Source organism: Macaca mulatta, chromosome 20 (assembly GCF_049350105.2).
Source record: "Macaca mulatta isolate MMU2019108-1 chromosome 20, T2T-MMU8v2.0, whole genome shotgun sequence".
Lineage (NCBI taxonomy): Eukaryota > Metazoa > Chordata > Mammalia > Primates > Cercopithecidae > Macaca > Macaca mulatta.
The window spans coordinates 9,968,614-9,987,644 of NC_133425.1; the positions used below are offsets into that span (position 1 = coordinate 9,968,614).

General features: G+C 44.9%; 1 protein-coding gene across 5 annotated transcripts in view; it reads left to right on the forward strand.

Annotated features, from left to right (window-relative positions):
• The window catches only part of ABAT (4-aminobutyrate aminotransferase), a 107,576-nt gene that overhangs the window by 62,446 nt on the left and 26,099 nt on the right, over positions 1-19,031 (forward strand). For all 5 annotated transcript variants that reach the window (XM_077984771.1, XM_028840671.2, XM_028840669.2 and 2 more), the window contains 4 exons: positions 7,646-7,743; positions 9,595-9,624; positions 11,925-12,042; positions 17,795-17,844. In XM_077984771.1, coding sequence (XP_077840897.1) covers positions 7,646-7,743; positions 9,595-9,624; positions 11,925-12,042; positions 17,795-17,844 — 296 coding nt within the window. The remainder of the gene's footprint in view (positions 1-7,645; positions 7,744-9,594; positions 9,625-11,924; positions 12,043-17,794; positions 17,845-19,031) is intronic.

Sequence of the window (19,031 nt, forward strand, 5' to 3'; positions counted from 1 at the left end):
TCAAGCTCCGCCTCCCGGGTTCAAGTGATTCTCCTGCCTCAGCCTCCCGAGTAGCTGGGACTACAGGCACCCACCACCACGCCCAGCTAATTTTTTTGTATTTTTAGTAGAGATGGGGTTTCACCGTGTTAGCCAGGATGGTCTCGATCTCCTGACCTCGTGATCCGCCCGCCTCAGACTCCCAATGTGCTGGGATTACAGGCGTGAGCCACTGCGCCTGGCCAAAACTAATAATCTTTTTTTTTTTTTTTTTTTTTTTTTTGAGGCAGAGTCTCGCTTTGTCGGCCAGGCTGGAGTGCAGTGGCACCATCTCAGCTCACTGCAAGCTCCACCTCCTAGGTTCACGCCATTCTCCTGCCTCAGCCTCCGAGTAGCTGGGACTACAGGCACCCGCCACCTCACTCGGCTAGTTTTTTTGTATTTTTGTAGTAGAGACGGGGTTTCACCATGTCAACCAGGATAGTCTCGATCTCCTGACCTCGTGATCCGCCCATCTCGGCCTCCCAAAGTGCTGGGATCACAGGCGTGAGCCACTGTGCCCAGCCAAAACTAATAATCTTATGTTGGTAAATAGGATACAGAGAGTGGGAGACCACATCAAAATTGTTATCGCTGGGTAGAAAATTAAATGTGTTTTCTTTTTTCCATGTTGCTTCTTGGTATCTTCCTCAATAAGCATTTTATCACAAAATAAGTCGGGTGGATAGTTGCAGGAGCAGATAAAAAATTTTTTAACAGAAAAGCAGAGCAAATAACTCCAGTAGGGCTTGACCTTCATTCTGGCCAGGCTCACGTACAGAACTTTGGCCGTTTGGGAACATGACATTCGTTTATCACTCTCAGTCTAAAGATCAAGAGAACATTAGAAATGTTTGCTGCCTGCTTTATAGTTTGGAGCTAAAAATGGACTCTGGCTTGGCATGGCCACTGAGGGCTGTGAGCCCCAGAGGGCCGGGCTGGATGGACCGTTCACCCACTGTGTCTAGTCGTGTGTGTTATACTCTTGCCTTCTGGATGTTATTTTATTCATGAATGAAAATGCTTGATCATTCAGTATTAATTCAAACTGGTTTTTTGCATCTTTGTGATCATGATCAAAATTTGCCTTTGGGAGAAGTGTGTTGTTTTGCTGTAAATGTTTCATTCAGAGGCTAGCACTAGATGAAATCAAAGATGGTTGGCCGGGCGCGGTGGCTCACGCCTGTAATCCCAGCACTTTGGGAGGCCGAGGCGGGCGGATCACAAGGTCAGGAGATCGAGACCACAGTGAAACCCCGTCTCTACTAAAAATACAAAAAATTAGCCGGGCGCGGTTGTGGGCGCCTGTAGTCCCAGCTACTCGGGAGGCTGAGGCAGGAGAATGGCGTGAACCCGGGAGGCGGAGCTTGCAGTGAGCCGAGATCGCGCCACTGCACTCCAGCCTGGGCGACAGAGCGAGACTCCATCTCAAAAAAAAAAAAAAAAAAAAAAAAAAAAGAAATCAAAGATGGCCTCAGTTCTATTCATAGCATCTAGGAAAGAGGTCAGATGGGCAAATTTCCTGCTAACCACTTGCTAGCTGTGTGATCTTGGGCAAATTAATTAACCTCTCTGAGCCTCAGTGTCTTCTTCTGTAATGTAAGAATAATAACACAAACTCCTCATAGGAGTTTGTGATAATTAAATGAGATAAGCCATGTAAATTGCTCCGGATGATTCCTGGTTGGTTCACCCTAAGTGCTCAATACACACTTGAATCTGCTTTTGTGTCTTCATAGATGAGATCCAAGAAAAGATTTACTTGTCCCTTCAATTTTTGTTCTGTTCTTTTGTGGTGTGTGGTGTTATATGTCATCATTAAGAGAATATTCAATGTAGTAGTATTTGGTTGTTTTCCTCTTTTAAAAATGCCAACATTGAGATATAGAAGGAAACGCAGAAGTATTGGAATTGCAAGAACCTGGGTTCCAGTACTGACTCTGCAACTCACTAGCTGTGTGACATCAGGAAAGTCACTTAACATCTCTGATCCTCATTTGTAAACTGTGAACAACAATACCCATCTATATTGTTGTATTTACTTGTGGATTACTTAAAATAGATGGGAGTTTGCCTAAATAGGGCCAGCCTAGCATTTTAGTAAAGACTGAATATGTGTTAATTTCCCCATTCCCCCACTTTCTGATAGCACAGTTGCAAACAAACTTATGGAAAACATGATAGGAACTGATACAGTTCTTGGAACAGACCCATCTGCCTTGCAGCTGTCCTCAGCATTCCTGGCTTGTGCCCCATAGCTCCCAGTTGGCCATTTCTCACCCTTTCTTCACTACCTCTCCCAGCTCCTGTTTCCCCATGGCCTTGACATCATCATTATTGCGGCTCCATTTGATCCCACGCTCTCCAGTCATTTCTCTCTGGATCCATTCAGCCGCAGTTCCCCCTGTGAACTGCTCCCATTTCCAGTGTTTCCACACTCCAGTTCCCAAGAAATCTGATTTCTACAATGCAATGTCAAGACACTTTCTGGAGAAAAGAAAGGAGGATGTGTGTGTCCTCATTTAAGAACAGCTTGCTAATTTCTAATTTTTCATTTTCCTCCTTTGCTGGAAACAAAGCAAGATTTGCACCGGTGAAGAGCTATTTTTATCAAAATATGCATCCCTGAAGATCTAGTTGGAATCAATGCTGTCCTGTAATCCTGAGTTCTGGCCAAGGAAAAGATAAATAGTGTAAAAAAGTAGGACTGGGCACGGTGGCTCACACCTGTAATCCCAGCACTTTGCGGGGCCGAGGCAGGTGGATCGCCTGAGCTCAGGAGTTCGAGACCAGTCTGGGAAACATGGCAAAACCCCTTCTCTGCCAAAAATGCAAAAAATTAGCCAGGCATGGTGGCGCATGCCTGTGATCCCAGCTACTCAGGGGTCTAAGGTGAGAGGATTGCTTGAAACCGGGATGCAGAGGTTGCAGTGAGCCAAGATCGCACCACTGCATTCCAGCCTGGGCGACAGAGTGAGACCCTGTCTCAAAAAGTAGCCAGGCACAGTGTTGTGTGCCTGTAGTCCTAGCTATGTGGGAGGCTCAGGCAGGAGGATCACTTGAGCCCAGGAGTTCAAAGCCAGGCTGGGCAACATAGCGAGACCTCATTTCTTAAAAAAAAAAAAAAAAAAAAAAAAAAAAGTCATCGATGTGTTCTAGGACCTTTAACTCTCTTCTAATGGAATACTCTTTAGGAATTCCCTTTTTCAGATCAAAGAGAAGAAAATAAAAGCTGGTTTTTTTCATCCTTATGTAAGTGTACTGCTGTATTTTAACTGTGCTTTTTGTTCAAAAGACAGCATGATGTTACATAATTAATTCAGAAACCTTTGATAACCAAAGCAATTATGGAAAATTAAGAGTGAATTTAAATATATTTCTAAATCTCATAGCTTTGTATAGTTCAACAAGCTGAGTGTGTGTCTGTGTGTGTGTGTGTGTGTGTGTGTGTGTGTGTCACGGGAGATCTTAGCACATTTCTTAACTTCTCTGAGCTTTAGAGTCCTCTCTTATGTAATAGAAACAGTTTTATAGTACATTTTTTATAATATATTATATAGCCGGGCGCAGTGGCTCATGCCTGTAATCCCAGCACTTTGGGAGGCCGAGACAGGCGGATCACAAGGTCAGGAGATCGAGACCATCCTGGTTAACTTGGTGAAACCCTGTCTGTACTAAAAATACAAAAAATTAGCCGGGTTTGGTGGCGGGCGCCTGTAGTCCCAGCTACTGGGGAGGCTGAGGCAGGAGAATGGCGTGAACCTGGGAGGCGGAGCTTGCAGTGAGCCGAGATCGCGCCACTGTACTCCAGCCTGGGCGACAGAGCGAGACTCCGTCTCAAAAAAATAAAAAAAATATATATATAAAATATATATATATTTTTAGTTATCTTATATAATATATATTTTAGCTACCATGTATTATATATGTTTTAGTTATAATATATTATATAATATATATTTTAGTTATAATGTATTATACAATACATATTTTTGTTATAACATTATATATGTTATAGTATATTATATATATTTTGTTATATAATATATTTTAGTTATATTTATGTTTTTGTTACAATAATATATAATATATATTTTAGTTATATAATATATTTTTGTTATATTATATATGTATATTTGTTTATTATATATATGAAGACGAAATTCGATTATTTATGTAATTTATATAAAGTGTCCACTGATTCCCTAGTTTGGTACAATTATGGCAACCCCAGTAAGAGGAACTAACATTTCCCAACCATCAGATAGTACCGGGAAGGTGAAAGATCAACAGTAACACTAAAGGGATTTCTAGGGGTTCCTGACGGTAAACCCTCACACACTTGTCTTGGATTCACTGCACCTGTCTTCCACTCAGGGATCAGCAAGGCTTGGGCTTGAGCTACCCTTTGTGTTTCAGCAACATACGGAGCTAAAAAGATTTGTGGGATTAACCCGGGAAATCAAACACCCTCTGTAAATTCATTATATGTTACGTGGAAAATGTGAAATGCGTTTCAAACAAATGATGCGTGACCATGTATTAGTCTGTTCTCGCAATGCTACAGAAAAATACCTGGGATTGGGTAATTTTTAAAGAAAAGAGGTTTAATTGGCTCATGGTTCTGCAGGCTGTACAGGAAGTATGATGCTGGCATCTGCTCAGCTTCTGGGGAGGCCTCAGGAAACTTCCAATCATGGTGGAAGGAAAAGGGGAAACAAGGTGTCTCACATGGTAGGAATAGGAGCAAGAAAGCAAGCAGGGAGGAGCCACACTTTTTTTTTTTTTTTTTTTTTTTGAGAGGGAGTCTCACTTTGTCACCCAATCTGAAGTGCAGTGGCACGATCTTGGCTCACTGCAGCCTCTGCCTCCTAGGTTCAAGCAATTCTCATGCCTCAGCCTACCTAATAGCTGGGATTACAGGTGCCTGCCACCACACCCAGCTAGTTTTTATATTTGTGGTAGAGATGGGATTTCGCCATGTTGGCCAGGCTGGTCTTGAACTCCTGACTTGAGGTGATCCACCTGCCTCAACCTCCCAAAGTGCTGGGATTACAGGCATGAGCCAGTGTGCCCGACCAGCCACACACTTTTAAACAACCAGATCTCAACCGGCCTAAAAATACACAAATTAGCCGGGCGTGGTGGCGGACACCTGTAATCTCAGCTACTTGGGAGGCCGAGGCAGGAGAATCACTTGAACTTGGGAGGCAGAGGTTGCAGTGAGCCAAGATTGTGTCTCTGCACTCCAGCCTGGGCAACTGAGTGACACTCTGTTTCAAAAAATAAAAATAATGGCCGGGCTTGGTGGCTCAAGCCTGTAATCCCAGCACTTTGGGAGGCCGAGACGGGCGGATCACGAGGTCAGGAGATCGAGACCATCCTGGTTAACACGGTGAAACCCCGTCTCTACTAAAAAATACAAAAAATTAGCCGGGCGCGGTGGTGGGCGCCTGTAGTCCCAGCTACTCGGGAGGCTGAGGCAGGAGAGTGGCCTGAACCCGGGAGGCGGAGCTTGCAGTGAGCTGAGATCCGGCCACTGCACTCCAGCCCGGGCGACAGAGCGAGACTCTGTCTCAAAAAAACAAAAACAAAAACAAAAACAAAAAATAAAAATAAAGGCCGGGCGCGGTGGCTCACGCCTGTAATTCCAGCACTTTGGGAGGCCGAGGCGGGCGGATCACAAGGTCAGGAGATCGAGACCATGGTGAAGCCCCGTCTCTACTAAAAATACAAAAAATTAGCCGGGCGCGGTGGCGGGCGCCTGTAGTCCCAGCTACTCAGGAGGCTGAGGCAGGAGAATGGCGTAAACCCAGGAGGCGGAGCTTGCAGTGAGCCAAGATCGCGCCACTGCACTCCAACCTGGGCGACAGAGCGAGACTCCGTCTCAAAAAACAAACAAACAAAAAAAAAACCAAAATCAAAACAAAAAATAAATAAATAAAAAATAAATAAATAAATAAACAACCAGATCTCATGAGAACTCACTTTCTCCATGACAGCACAAAGCAGGATGGTGTTACACCATGAGAAACTGTCCCCATAATCCTATCATCTCCCACAAGACCTCACCTCCAGCTTTAGGGATTACATTTCAACATGAGATGTGGGCGGCGACATAGATCCCAACCATGTCAGACCCAAAGCTTGATTTTTAAAACAGAAACCATTTATTAAATGGGACCATCTGAATTTAGAAATGGGATGAACGCTTCCTAGGTAATTTTGATAGGCACAACTGGGTTTGGGTGCTCCTGACTTTTGGTAGGTAGAAGCCAGGGATGCTGCAAAGCATTCTATAATACACAGGACAGCCCCCCACAACAGAGGATTACCCAACCCCAAAATGTTAATATTGTCAAGGTTGAGAAACTTTGGTCTATATACATTTGGATGTAGATTACATTTTTACAAACTTTGGATACTTTTTGGAATCTGACCTTTCAGGTGCTAATGCCACGGGCATCTTTCCATGTACGTGAATATTCCAAATGTCAACCTCAAAACAATTAACGGGTACATAATATTCCATGAAATGGTTGACTATGCCACATTCTACTTAGCCGACTTCCGGTGCTGGACATTTAGGTTGTTTTCTCTTTGTTTTTTGTTCGTTTGTTGAGACAGCGGCTCACTCTGTTGCCCAAGCTGAAGTGCTGCGGTCATGGATCACGGCAGCCTCAACCTCCCAGGCGAAAGCAATCCTTCCAACTCAGCCTCCCAAGTAGCTGGAAGTAAAGGCATTCACCACCATGCCTGCCTAATTTTTGTTCTCTGGAGTTTTTTTGGTAGAGTTGGAGTTTCACCATGTTGAAGCTGGTCGTGAGCTCAAGGAATCCACCCACCTTGGACCCCCAGAGTGCTGGGATTACTGGCATGAGCTACCACATCTGGCCCTCTTTGCTGTTCTTATAGACAATATATGATGAATATTGTTTACCTCCATCTTTGGGTACTGGTCCCATTCTTTTCTTAGGATGAATCATCAAAAATGAGATTGCTCAGTTGAAAGCAATAGAAAGCTGGCATCAGATCAGGCATGGTGGCTCACACCTATAATCCCAGCACTTTGGGAGGTCAAAGCAGGTGCATTGCTTGAGCCCAGGAGTTTGACGCCAGCCCGGGCAACATGGCGAAACCCCATCTCTACTAAAAATACCAAAATTATCCGGGCGTGGTGGTGCGTGCCTGTAATCCCAGATACTCAGGAGGCTGAGGTAGAAGGATCACCTGAGCCTTGGGAGGTCAGGGCTGCAGTGAGCCATGTTGGTGTCAATGCACTCCAGCCTGGGCAATAGAGCAAGACCTTGTCTCAAATAAATAAATAAATAAATAAATAAATAAATAAATAAATAGCTGGCACCAGCTTATACTCCTGCCAGTAAAACCGGATCATGCCTACTTGCCTACAACTTTGCTGACACTGGGTTTTCCCGTGTTTAAAATCTACAGTGTCCTCGTGGTGCCCCAGTTGGTCTGTCCAGACACAGTGTTCCGGGGTGGTCTGGCTGGGATGGGGCTAAGGTCCTGGCACTACCTCTGTTAGGGACATTGGGCATCAGTCAGGGCAGAATCCTCATGATCTCAACTGTCACCAGGGATTTCTCATTGTCTTTGTTTACTGCAGGATCCAGACACATTAGTCAAGCCGCAGCCAAAGTCGACGTTGAATTTGATTATGATGGGCCTCTGATGAAGACAGAAGTCCCAGGGCCTAGATCTCGGGTGAGTTGAGCACACCTGAGTGGGGTATTTTGGAAAAGGGAGAAAGGGGCCTAAGAAGCAAGAGCACAGCCAAGCTTAGGGACCTGTATTGATTGTCAGCTGCTTTTAGAGAGTTCATCACCAGAGATCCGAGATATTCAATTAGGCCATTTTGCCGTAAGACACCAAAGAAGGGCTGGGAGCGGTGGCTCATGCCTGTAATCCCAGCACTTTGGGAGGTCGAGGCGGGAGGATCACTTGAGGTCAGGAGTTCAAGACCAGCCTGGCCAACATAGTGAAACCCTGTCTCTACTCAAAATACAAAAATTGGCTAGGAGTGGTGGCGCGTGCCTGTAGTCCCAGCTACTCGGGAGGCTGAGGCAAGGCAATCACTTGAATCCGGGAGGCAGAGTTTGCAGTGAGCTGAGATGGTGCCTCTGCACTCTAATCTGGGCGACAGAGCAAGACTCCATCTCAAAAAAAAAAAAAAAGAAGCCAACGAAGGCATAACAGAGGAGATGTATCAGTTTTCTGTTACCACAGTAATGCTTCATAACAAACAGCCACAAAAATCCCACTAGCCTAGAGCAAGCCAATTGCTCATGCACTTAAGGTTCGTTGGGAGTTGGGTAGGCAACTCTGTTGGGCTCACCTGTATGCCTGGGGGATGGCTGGCTGTTGGTTGATCTAGGTTAGGTATGGCTTGAATCACTGCAGTGATTTGGTTCTCTTCCATGTGTCTGCCATGTTCCAGAAGGCTAGACGGGGCTTGTCCTCATGGCAATGACAAAGGTGTACAAAAGCAAGAGGAGAACATGCTACAGTTCTACTGAGGCCTGGGTGCTGTATGGGTCTGCCATCACTGCTGCCTCCTTTTGCTGGCCAAAGCAAGTCATAGCTTGCCTTAAGTCCAGAGTCAAGGGCTGGGGTACAACTTCCAACCAACAGTGGAAGAACATGGCAGTGTTACATGGCACAGGGCTCAGACATCAAATGCCCTTGAACTTGGTCTTGAAACCTTTCTAATATAAATTTATTTTTTCTTTGCATATTTTGCATATTTCATCCGTAATGTCTTTTTTTTTTTTTTTTACTGTCAAAACATACTTCTTTTGTCATTGCAACTATTTTATAAATCCAGAAATCTTTGTACTAATATAAGTGATTGTAGTTATTTTGGATAGTGTTTTGCTAACAAATGGGAGAGATTTTAAATGCATATTTCTATTGGGGAGATAGATTTTAATCTAGTAGTAGTAAAATTCTTGGAATACCTCTTCATGTTTTTTTCACGAATATTATCCTGTGTTTTTATGTGGAAATATATAATTTTATGACACTAACTGGTAACATCTATTTTATGTTGAATTACTTTTGGAGTTGAAATCTTTGTAATATCAAAGCAGCTAGTTTCTAATTCCCTGTTTCTGTATAGAATAAAGTACAAGTGGTTTATGGAGTGTTTGGATTATAATTATAAATGGTTCTTTGATATGCAAGTTAATATTTTCAGTAATTTATATTCTTAATGAGGTGTTAACACCATTTTTTCCCCAAATAACAGAGAATCTGTGTTTTTATGGACACTAGATAAACACCTTCAGCTTGAGATTTTCTTGCTAAATATTTTAGTTTATTTTATCTTTCAGGTGTCTGAATTTCAGCCTGTCTATTGTACTAGTAATTTAAGTGTGTAATGGAATAGTTTCCTGTCAACTATTTATATCAAGTAATTTTTAAAGTAATATTATTGACTAATAAAATATTAAGTTATAGAAAATGTCAAGACTTGGGAAAACATGAAAGACTTTAAGCTATTTTGGCAAAAAAGAGTGTGGACTTGCTATAATGCTTTTTTCTTCTTGCCTGCAGGCGTTAATGAAACAGCTGAATATAATTCAGGTAAGTGAGGATGAGGTAACGTTCCTTGTGTTGCTTCTTTATCACAACTGAGTTAAAAGACAGATGCTTAATCTGTTCTGGCTCTTGTTTTAAAATAATGTAGTTGGCTTTTGTTCTAAATGTTTTTTCTCATTTCCTTTGTGATTTCTTCTTTGACCCGTTGGTTATTTACCTGATGTTTAATTTCCACACTTTGGTAAATTTCCCAAATTTCTTTCTGTTATTGATTTGTGGTTTCATTCCATTATGGTTGGAAAGCACATTTTTGTGATTTCAATCCTGTTAAATTTATTGAGCCTTTTTTTATGGTCTAGCATATGGTCTATCCTGGAGAATATTCCCTCTGTACTTGAGAAGAATCTGTATTCCTCTGTTGTTGGGCAGAGTGTTCTATAGATGTTTGTTAGGTCGGTTGCTTTTAGAATATTGTTCAAATCTTCTATTTCCTTGCTCACCTTCTGCTTAGTTGTGCTATCCATTATGGAATGCCAGATGTTGACATCTTCAACTATTATTATCAAACTATTTTTCTATCTAACTATTTTTCTATCAAACTACTTTGATTCTGTTTTTGCTCTATGTATTCAGGGCTCTGATGTTAGGTGCAAATATGTTTATAATTGTCATATCTTCTTAGTGGATTGACCCTTTGTAATATTAATATTATAATATTCTCTCTTTAGTAACATTTTTATAGCCTATTTTTTCTGATATGAGTACAACCGCTTCTAGCTTTCTTACGGTTGCTGTGTGCATCAGATACCTTTCTCCATCGTTTTACTTTCAAACTATTTGTGTTCTTGAATCTAAAGTGTCTTCTGTAAACAGCATAGAGTTGGTTCTTTTTATCCAGTCTGAGAGTCTCTGCCTTTTGATTGGATTGTTGAATCCATTCACAGTTAATGTTATTATTCATATGGTTGTATTTACAGCTGCCATTTATTGTTGTTCTCTATATGTCTTCTGTCTTTTGTTCTTTTGTTCCTCTCTTTTTTTTTTTTTTTTTGAGACGGAGTCTCGCTCTGTCGCCCAGGCTGGAGTGCAGTGGTGTGATCTCGGCTCACTGCAAGCTCCGCCTCCTGGGTTCACGCCATTCTCCTGCCTCAGCCTCCCGAGTAGCTGGGACTACAAGCGCCCGCCACCATGCCCAGCTAATTTTTTTTTTTTTGTATTTTAGTAGAGACGGGGTTTCACCGTGTTAGCCAGGATGGTCTTGATCTCCTGACCTCGTGATCCGCCCATCTCGGCCTCCCAAAGTGCTGAGATTACAGGCGTGAGCCACCGCGCCCAGCCTTTTTTTTGTATTTTAATGGAGTTTTTCTCTTATTGCCCAGGCTAGAGTGCAGTGGTGCAATCTCGGCTCACTGCAACCTCCGCCTTCCAGTTTCAAGAGATTCTCCTGCCTCAGCCTCCCAAGTCTCTGGGACTACAGGCACCTGCCACCAGGCCCAGCTAATCTTTTTGTATTTTTAGTAGAGACGGGGTTTCACCATGTTGGTCAGGCTGGTCTCGAACTGCTGACCTCGTGATCCACCTGCCTCGGCCTCCCAAAGTGCTGGGATTACAGGCGTGAGCCACCCCACCCAACCCTTTTTTGTTTTTTGGTTTTTTTTTTGAGATGAAGTCTCACTCTGTCACCCAGGCTGATGTGCAGTGGTACAATCTCAGCTCACTGCAACCTCCACCTCCTGGGTTCAAGCAATTCTCCTGCCTCAGTCTCCCAAGTAGCTGGGATTACAGGTGCCCGCTACCACACCTGGCTAATTTTTGTATTTTTAGTAGAGATGAGGTTTCACCATGTTGCCCAAGCTGGTCTTGAACTCCTGACTTCAAATAATCCACCTGCCTTGGCCTCCCAAAGTGCTGGGATTACAGGCGTGAGCCACTGTGCTCAGCTCTCTTGTAATGTTTTTTATTTTGCATTAAGTGAGTACTTTCCAGTGTAACATTTTTATTTCTTTAATGATTACTGTATATTTTTAGTTTTTTTTGAGGTTGCTCTAAGGTTTACCATACATTACAGAATCGACTTCAGATTTGTATCCCTTTTTGTGTTCTGATGTATAAAACGCATACAGAAAAATTCATGAAATATAAAATCACAGCTTACTGAACTATTATAAAGCAAACCACCCATGCCCTTAGCCAAAGCAAGAAATACATTGCCGGCACCCACAGATGCCCCTATGTATCCACAGATAGTCACAATATGGTGTACTTCACTGATTCAAGCTTAATCCTGAAAGACCAAGAATCTAGGGAGTGGCAGTGAGCCTGAGTTAGTCTCTTTTTTCTCCAAGAATGCAGAGGCTGTGCATTTTTTCTGCAATTACGAAGAGAGCCGAGGCAATTACCTGGTTGATGTGGATGGCAACCGAATGCTGGATCTTTATTCCCAGATCTCCTCTGTCCCCATAGGTAAGAGCTGGGAAATCACGCCTTGGAGATAACCTCTGTTTCTGTCTCTCCTAGTTGTGGCTCTCCAGGTATTAGGATGTGGCTTCCAGCAGGCACATCCCAGGGTGTTGCCTGACACTTTGCTCAGAGGTAGGAAAAAAATAAGTAATGTGTAAAGGGCATATTATTAGACATATTATATGTCCTCTCTCATCTACTCCTTCCCCAAATTCTACAAGGTAAGTATGTATTAATATCCCCATTTTGCAGACAGGTAAACAAAGCGTAGAAAGGTTTGATACCTTGCATAGGAATCATAGCTAGAACGCGAACCCATCGGTGTGACGACAGTGGCCCCTAGGTAGGTGTCTTAGGTTGAGGGTCCTCGAAGAAGAGCCTGAGGTGAGGATTTCCTTTTTCCCCTGCTTTTTTTTTTTTTTTTTTCAGACGGAGTCTTGCTATGTCGACCAGGTTCGAGTGAAGTGGCACAATCTTGGTTCACTGCAACCTCTACCTCCCGGGTTCAAGCGACTCTCGTGCCTCAGCCTCCCAAGTAGCTGGGATTACAGGCTCGCGCCACCATGCCTATCTAATTTTTGTATTTTTAGTAGAGACGGACTTTCACCACGTTGGCCAGGATAGTCTAGAACTCCTGAGTGCAAGTGATCTGCCTGCCTCAGCCTCCCACAGTGCTAGGATTATAGGTGTGAGCCACTACGCCCAGCCTAATTTTTTTTTTTTTAGAGACAGGGTCTCACTATGCTGTCCAGGCTGGTCTCAAACTCCTGGAGTCAAGTGATCCTCCCACCTCGGCCTCCCAAAGTGCTAGGATTACAGATGTGAGCCACTGAAACCAGCCAAAGGTAGGGATTCTTGGGCAGGTTGTTGATTGAGGGAGAGCTCTCAGGAGAAAGGGGAGGAAAGGAAAGAGCCTAGGGCAGGGGGAAGAAGCTAAGAAGGAAGGTCTCAGCTGAAACTATCCACAGCCTGACCCCACTTGGGGCTCTGGAGCATGCACCACACCCCACAGTTGGTCTCAGAATGAAGGAAAGGGTCTGGCTTTTTATGCCCCTTCACCAGCCAGTCATCACCCATCAGCTGCCAGAGGGGAGAACTTGTATAATCTCCTGGGCAAAGCGGCTTCCATTTGCCAAGGGCCGTTTTCCAGGCAAGGAGGCAGCTGGAGTTATTATCAACCAACACACAGAGCAGCTGGGAAACAGCGACCTGCCCAGTAAAAGTGACCTTGGTGGGAAGCCCACAGCCTCTGCCTCCCAGGGTCACCTCCCAGCCCCCAATCAGCATTCCCTCTGGACCCTGCTCAGCAGCCTGGAGCCTTTCCTTGAGACCCAGCCTTGGCTGTCCACACCGCTTCTTCTTACCCTGCTCATTTCCTCACGCCTATTAATTTCCCACTAAGATGCTATTAGACAATAAGTGGACTCATTCTTTTGGGGAAGTCCATCATTCAGGAATGCCTCAGCCATGGAAGGCATTTTGGAGACAAAGATTTACAAAACCCCATCTCCCCTTTGTGTGGGAGTGAAAGGGATGGGCTCTTGACTTGTCCTGGGTTCAAATCCTGGCTCCACTATATATTAGCTGTGGGATTGTGACCCACCCCCCAGGAGTCCCTCAGTCTGAATGCCCAGCTAGCCACTGTGTGCATGAAGGTCAGGGAATCAGATTAGCAGCGTTTGTTAAAAAAAACTAGAAGTTTGGTCAGGCACGGTGGCGCATGCTGGTAATCCCAGCACTTTGGGAGGCCAAAGGAAGAGGATTGCTTGAGGCCGGGAGTTTAAGACCAATCTGGGCATTATAGTGAGACCCAACCCCAATCTCTACAAAAAATTTTTAAAAATTAGCTAGGCATGCCTACAGGTGCATGCCTGTAGTCCCAGCTACTCTGGAGGCTCAGTCAGGAGGATCGCTGGAGCCCAGGAGTTTGAGGCTGCAGTGGGCTATGATCACACCACTGCACTTCAGCCTGGGCAACAGTGCAAGACCCTGTCTCAGTAAAAAACAAAAACGGAAACATTCTAGAAGTTCTAAAAGTTCTCTCTCTGGCCACCTGTCCTCCCGTATCTGTAGTCTTCAAAAAGATTTTTTTAAGTTGATATTTATTGAGAATTTACTATGCATCTGGCATATTGCCAAGTGCCTTATATGTTATCTCATTAAATGGCTACAACTGCCTTAGAGTAGGGTCTTTTAACATCACCTCCAGTTGACTGATGGGCGCAAGTTTCAGGAGCTTACAGGGTTTTCCCGGCATACACAGGGAATCCAAGGCTAAGCCAGTGTGTGAACGAATGACTCTCTGCCTCCCAAGCGTATTTCTATGGTAGCTGCCTTGCAGACACCTGCCCCTGCCCTGCCGTGAAATGTGGGGGTCCCACAGCATCAAAAGCCCAAGGCAGGATTTCTGTGATCAGAGGGACCAGCTCTGCTCTCATCTCTTCTTCAGAAGCCAGTAAGGCACACCGCATCTGAGGCTAAAGGAGGTTTACCTGGAACGGGCTTATCTCTCCAGAGGCAAAAAAAGGTCATGAACACACAAGCAGTGTTGATAAGGAGCCAGGGCTTAAAGACCTTTGGCCCGGAAACAGTTGGAGAAACCCAGAGTGTTCCTTTTTTGAGTAAGGCGCACTTTTCAGTCTTGGGCCCAGCATGTGTTGGAGTAGGATGGGGGAGTGCCAGGGATGAATGTTAATAGTCCTCCCCACCTTTGTCCCCCTTCGTGACTCTCCCATCTATCTTCTCGACCAGGCAGCGTGGAACCCCAAGGCATTTCAAATCACCTTCACTTTTCTACACTATTAGGAGAAAGTCTGCCCTGGGTGATGCCAGGTCTTTAATACCTGTTTCCACTGGCCGATCTCTTACTGTGGAGGAGCGCGTGGCCCAGGCTCAGAGGCTTGGGCAGGCAACAGAAAGATTGTGCCCATGGCATTCAACCTCTGGCCACACTGATATAAAGTCTCCTTTCAAAGTAAATGTATTTGGCCGGGCACAGTGGTTCATACCTGTAATCCCAACATTTTGGGAGGCTAAGACAGGAAGATAGCTTGAGCTCAGGAGTTTGAGACCAGCCTGGCCAGCATGGTGAAACCCTGTCTATAAAAATAAAAAACAAAAAGTAGCCGGGCATGGTGGTGCACACCTGTAATCCCAGCTATTCAGGAGGCTGAAGTGGGAGGATTACTTAAGCTGGGGAGGTTGAGGCCGCAGTGAGCCGTGATTACACCACTGCACTCCAGCCTGGGCAACAGAGTGAGACCCTGTCTCAAACAAACAAACAAACAAAGAAAACAATAAAAAAAAAAGAAAAGCTTCAAGGGGTGAATTCTGAGATTAGCTGGTGATGTTCAAATTCAGCAGGAGTTAGTATGAACCTTATGGTGGAAATTCAGGCCATGACATCAGCAAGCTCATTTTGCACAAACTCCAGTTGACCATCTTGGTCCCCCTATGGCTTCCAGACACATGAAAGTGAGGATGCATTCATCAGGGTGAGAGCTGTGATTTTTGGAAACTCAAGTCAAACACATGAGGTCAGCTGCTGAGTTCTTTTCGCAGAGAGAGACACTGCTGCCCTCTTGTTCTCCAACCTTATGTGTAATTGTCTCCCAGGACTGACTGGGAGATGATCTGCAGGGCAGGTGCATTAATTACCAGGAGATAGAAAGTGGCTTGACTTCAGGCCGGGTGCGGTGGCTCACACCTGTAATCCTAGCACTTTGGAAGGCTGAGGTGGGCGGATCACTTGAGGACAGGAGTTCAAGACCAACCTGGCCAACATGGTGAAACCTCGTATCTACTAAAAATACAAAAAAATTAGCCAGGCATGGTGGCACACACCTGTAAACCCAGCTACTCCAGAGGCTGAGGCATGAGAATCGCTTGAACCTGGGAGGCAGAGGTCGCAATGAGCCAAGATTGTGCCACTGCACTCCAGCCTGGGCAACAAGGCAAGACTGCTGAAAAGAAGAGGGGGGTGGGGAGGGGAGGGGAGCTTGACTTGTTAGGGGAGGCCAACATGCAATAGAATGGTTAAGAATGTCTTTCAAAAAGCCCTGGAAGATTACAACAATCTCGCTTGAGTCTAACATAACTACAGAATAATCCTTATTAATTAACTTCAAATATTTTAATTTTAATTTTTTTTCTTTTTTTATTTCTTCTTTTTAAAAAAAATGGGATACATGTGTAGAACCTGCAGGTTTGTTACATAGGTATATGTGTGCCGTGGTGGTGTGCTGCACCTACTGTCTCGTTATTTTAATTTTTAATAGAGTGGGGACCCGTGTCTTTCCCAAGCCTGAGCCCCATCTCAGTTCCTCTCCCAGAAACAACCATTATTATCAGCTTCTTCTAGAGGGAGATTCAGTGAGTGTGTAAGCACCCACATATCCTGTGTCTCTCCTTCTTCACTTAGCAGATCTCAGAGATTATTCTAACTCAGCACAAATAAATCTCTCTCACCCTTTTCTACAGCTGATTCGTTACATTAGAAGGCTTATTTCCCTGACCCACTATTGATGGATGGTAGGTTGCTTTCAAGTCTTGAGATATGAGTGTCACAGTAAGATCCATGCTCATAGATCTTTATACACACTGTAGGATAAATTCATAGAAGAGCAATTGCTGAATCTGAGTGTGCTAAGCCTTGTCGTGCAATGTCAGGCCCAGTCTGGACGGTCAATGCCGTGGGACTCTGGGAATAAGCAGATGTATGAAGGCAGGACGAGGCCTGCGGGTCACAGATTGCAGGTGGCATCACTACTCACTCAGTCCCTGAGCAAACATTCGTCGAGATTTGACTCAGCCAGTGGGCGCTGGGAAGGAAGGTGAGGATCTTCTCTGCAATTCGGCACTCAGGACTGTTGAACCACACTCCCCAGTCAGCCCCAGGCTTGAAATTTTCTTACATTTATCTCCTTTTTAATATTTTATTTTATTGTATTTATTTTATATTTTATTTTATATATTCTATTCTGTTCTATTCTATTCTATTTTATTCTATTTTATTTTATTTTATTTTATTTTATTTTATTTTATTTTATTTTGAAATGGAGTCTCACTGTCACCCAGGCTGGAGTACATTGGCACAATCTCAACTCACTGCAACCTCCACCTCTCGGGTTCAAGCGATTCTCCTGCCTCAGCCTCCCGAGTAGCTGGGATTACAGGAACACAGCATCACACCCAGCTAATTTTTGTATGTTTAGTAGAGACGGGGATTCACTAAGTTGGCCAGGCTTGTCTGGAACTCCTGACCTCAGTTGATTTGCCTGCCTCAGCCTCCCGAGTAGCTGGGACTATAGGCGCGTGCCACCACGCCCGGCTAATTTTTGTATTTTTAGTAGAGATGGAGTTTCGCCATGTTGGCCAGGCTGCTCTGGAACTCCTGACCTCAGGTGATCCGCCTGCCTCAGCCTCCCGAAGGGCTGGGATGACAGGCGTGAGCCACCATGCCCGGTGCATTTATTTCGCCTTATGTTTATGTAGTCCAGTAGGTCTCAAACCTGAACAAGCATCAAAATCTCCTAGAGAATTTGTTGGATTTCTAGGCTGCCCCCTGAGAGATTCTGAGTCAGGGGTGTTAGGTGGGGCGCCAGTAATCTCTTTTTGTCAACAAAGGATAAAAGCCCCTTTGGTGTTTAAAGAGAGTTGCGGGGTTGGAAAGGAAGGGAGAGGGAAGGAGAGGAGGGAGGGGCATGGAGAACCCGTGGATGCAATGAGATCTCTAACAATACTCTCCTGCCCTCAGGTTACAGCCACCCCGCCCTGCTGAAACTCATCCAACAGCCTCAAAATGCGGTAGGTCTTGGGGTTACACAGAATAAAGACAAAATGTGTTCATGGCCATTCACAGAATCACTGGGCAGACTTTGGCAATAGTCCTTGCATTCATTCATTCCATAAATATTTATCGAGCCTGTACTATGTGCCAGGTATGTGGAATGCCTTGATGAACGAAAACGCAGTGCCCACATTCCCACGGAGGCAGTCAATTAACCACACACATGAATAGAGGATTGCAACCATACTAAGTGCTCCAGAGTAAGATAGGCAGTGCTTCGTGGGCATAAAAGAATGATGCTAACAGTTAATGTTTATGGAGAGCATAATTTGTACCCAACACTGTGTTCAGCGCTTTCTAGCTATAATATTGGCAAGTCTGTGAAGCAGGTACTCTTGTTATCCCCATTTTACAGATACAGAAACTGAGGCACAGAGTGGTTAAGTATTTGCCCAAGGTCACACAGCTAGTGGAGGCGCTGAGAAGAAACCCACAGGAGCTGAGTTATTTGCGGATGGAGAGGGTGGGTGTCAGGGAGGCTTCCCAGGGAAAAGACTTTTCAGCTGAGATCTGAAGGAAAGGAAGGTCTGGCAGGTCATGAGTCGGGAGGAACGGTCCCAGCAGGGAGAAGAGGGCAGCGGCAAGGGCAGCCGCGTGGCTGGAGCAGAGAGAGTGGGGAGGGATCCAAGGAGGACTAGAGTAGCAGCAGGGCACATGGTTTTCCGACGCCCCCTAGACCGGGGTTCTGAACTCTCACACTGTTGACATCTGTAGCCAGATAATTCTGTGTTGCGAGGGGCTGTCCTGTGCATTGAGACACTGAGCGGCATCCCTGGACTCTAGCCACTAAATGCCAGTAGCAACTCCCTCCTGAGGCTGTGACACCCAAAAAATGTCTGCAGACATGGCCAGATGTCCCCTGGTGCATACAGTCACCCCACGTGAGAACCTCTGCAATAGAAGACATTCATCTCTATCCTGAGAGAGGTAGAAAGCCATTGCACATTTACACTAAAGTATATGGCCGGTCACGGTGGCTCACACCTGTAATCCCAGCACTTTGGGAGGCTGAGGCGGGCGGATCACTTGAGGTCAGGAGTTCGAGACCAGCCTGGCCAGCATGGTGAAACCCCGTCTCTACTAAAAATATGAAAATTAGCCAGGTGTGGTGGTACAAGCCTGTAATCCCAGCTACTTGGGAGGC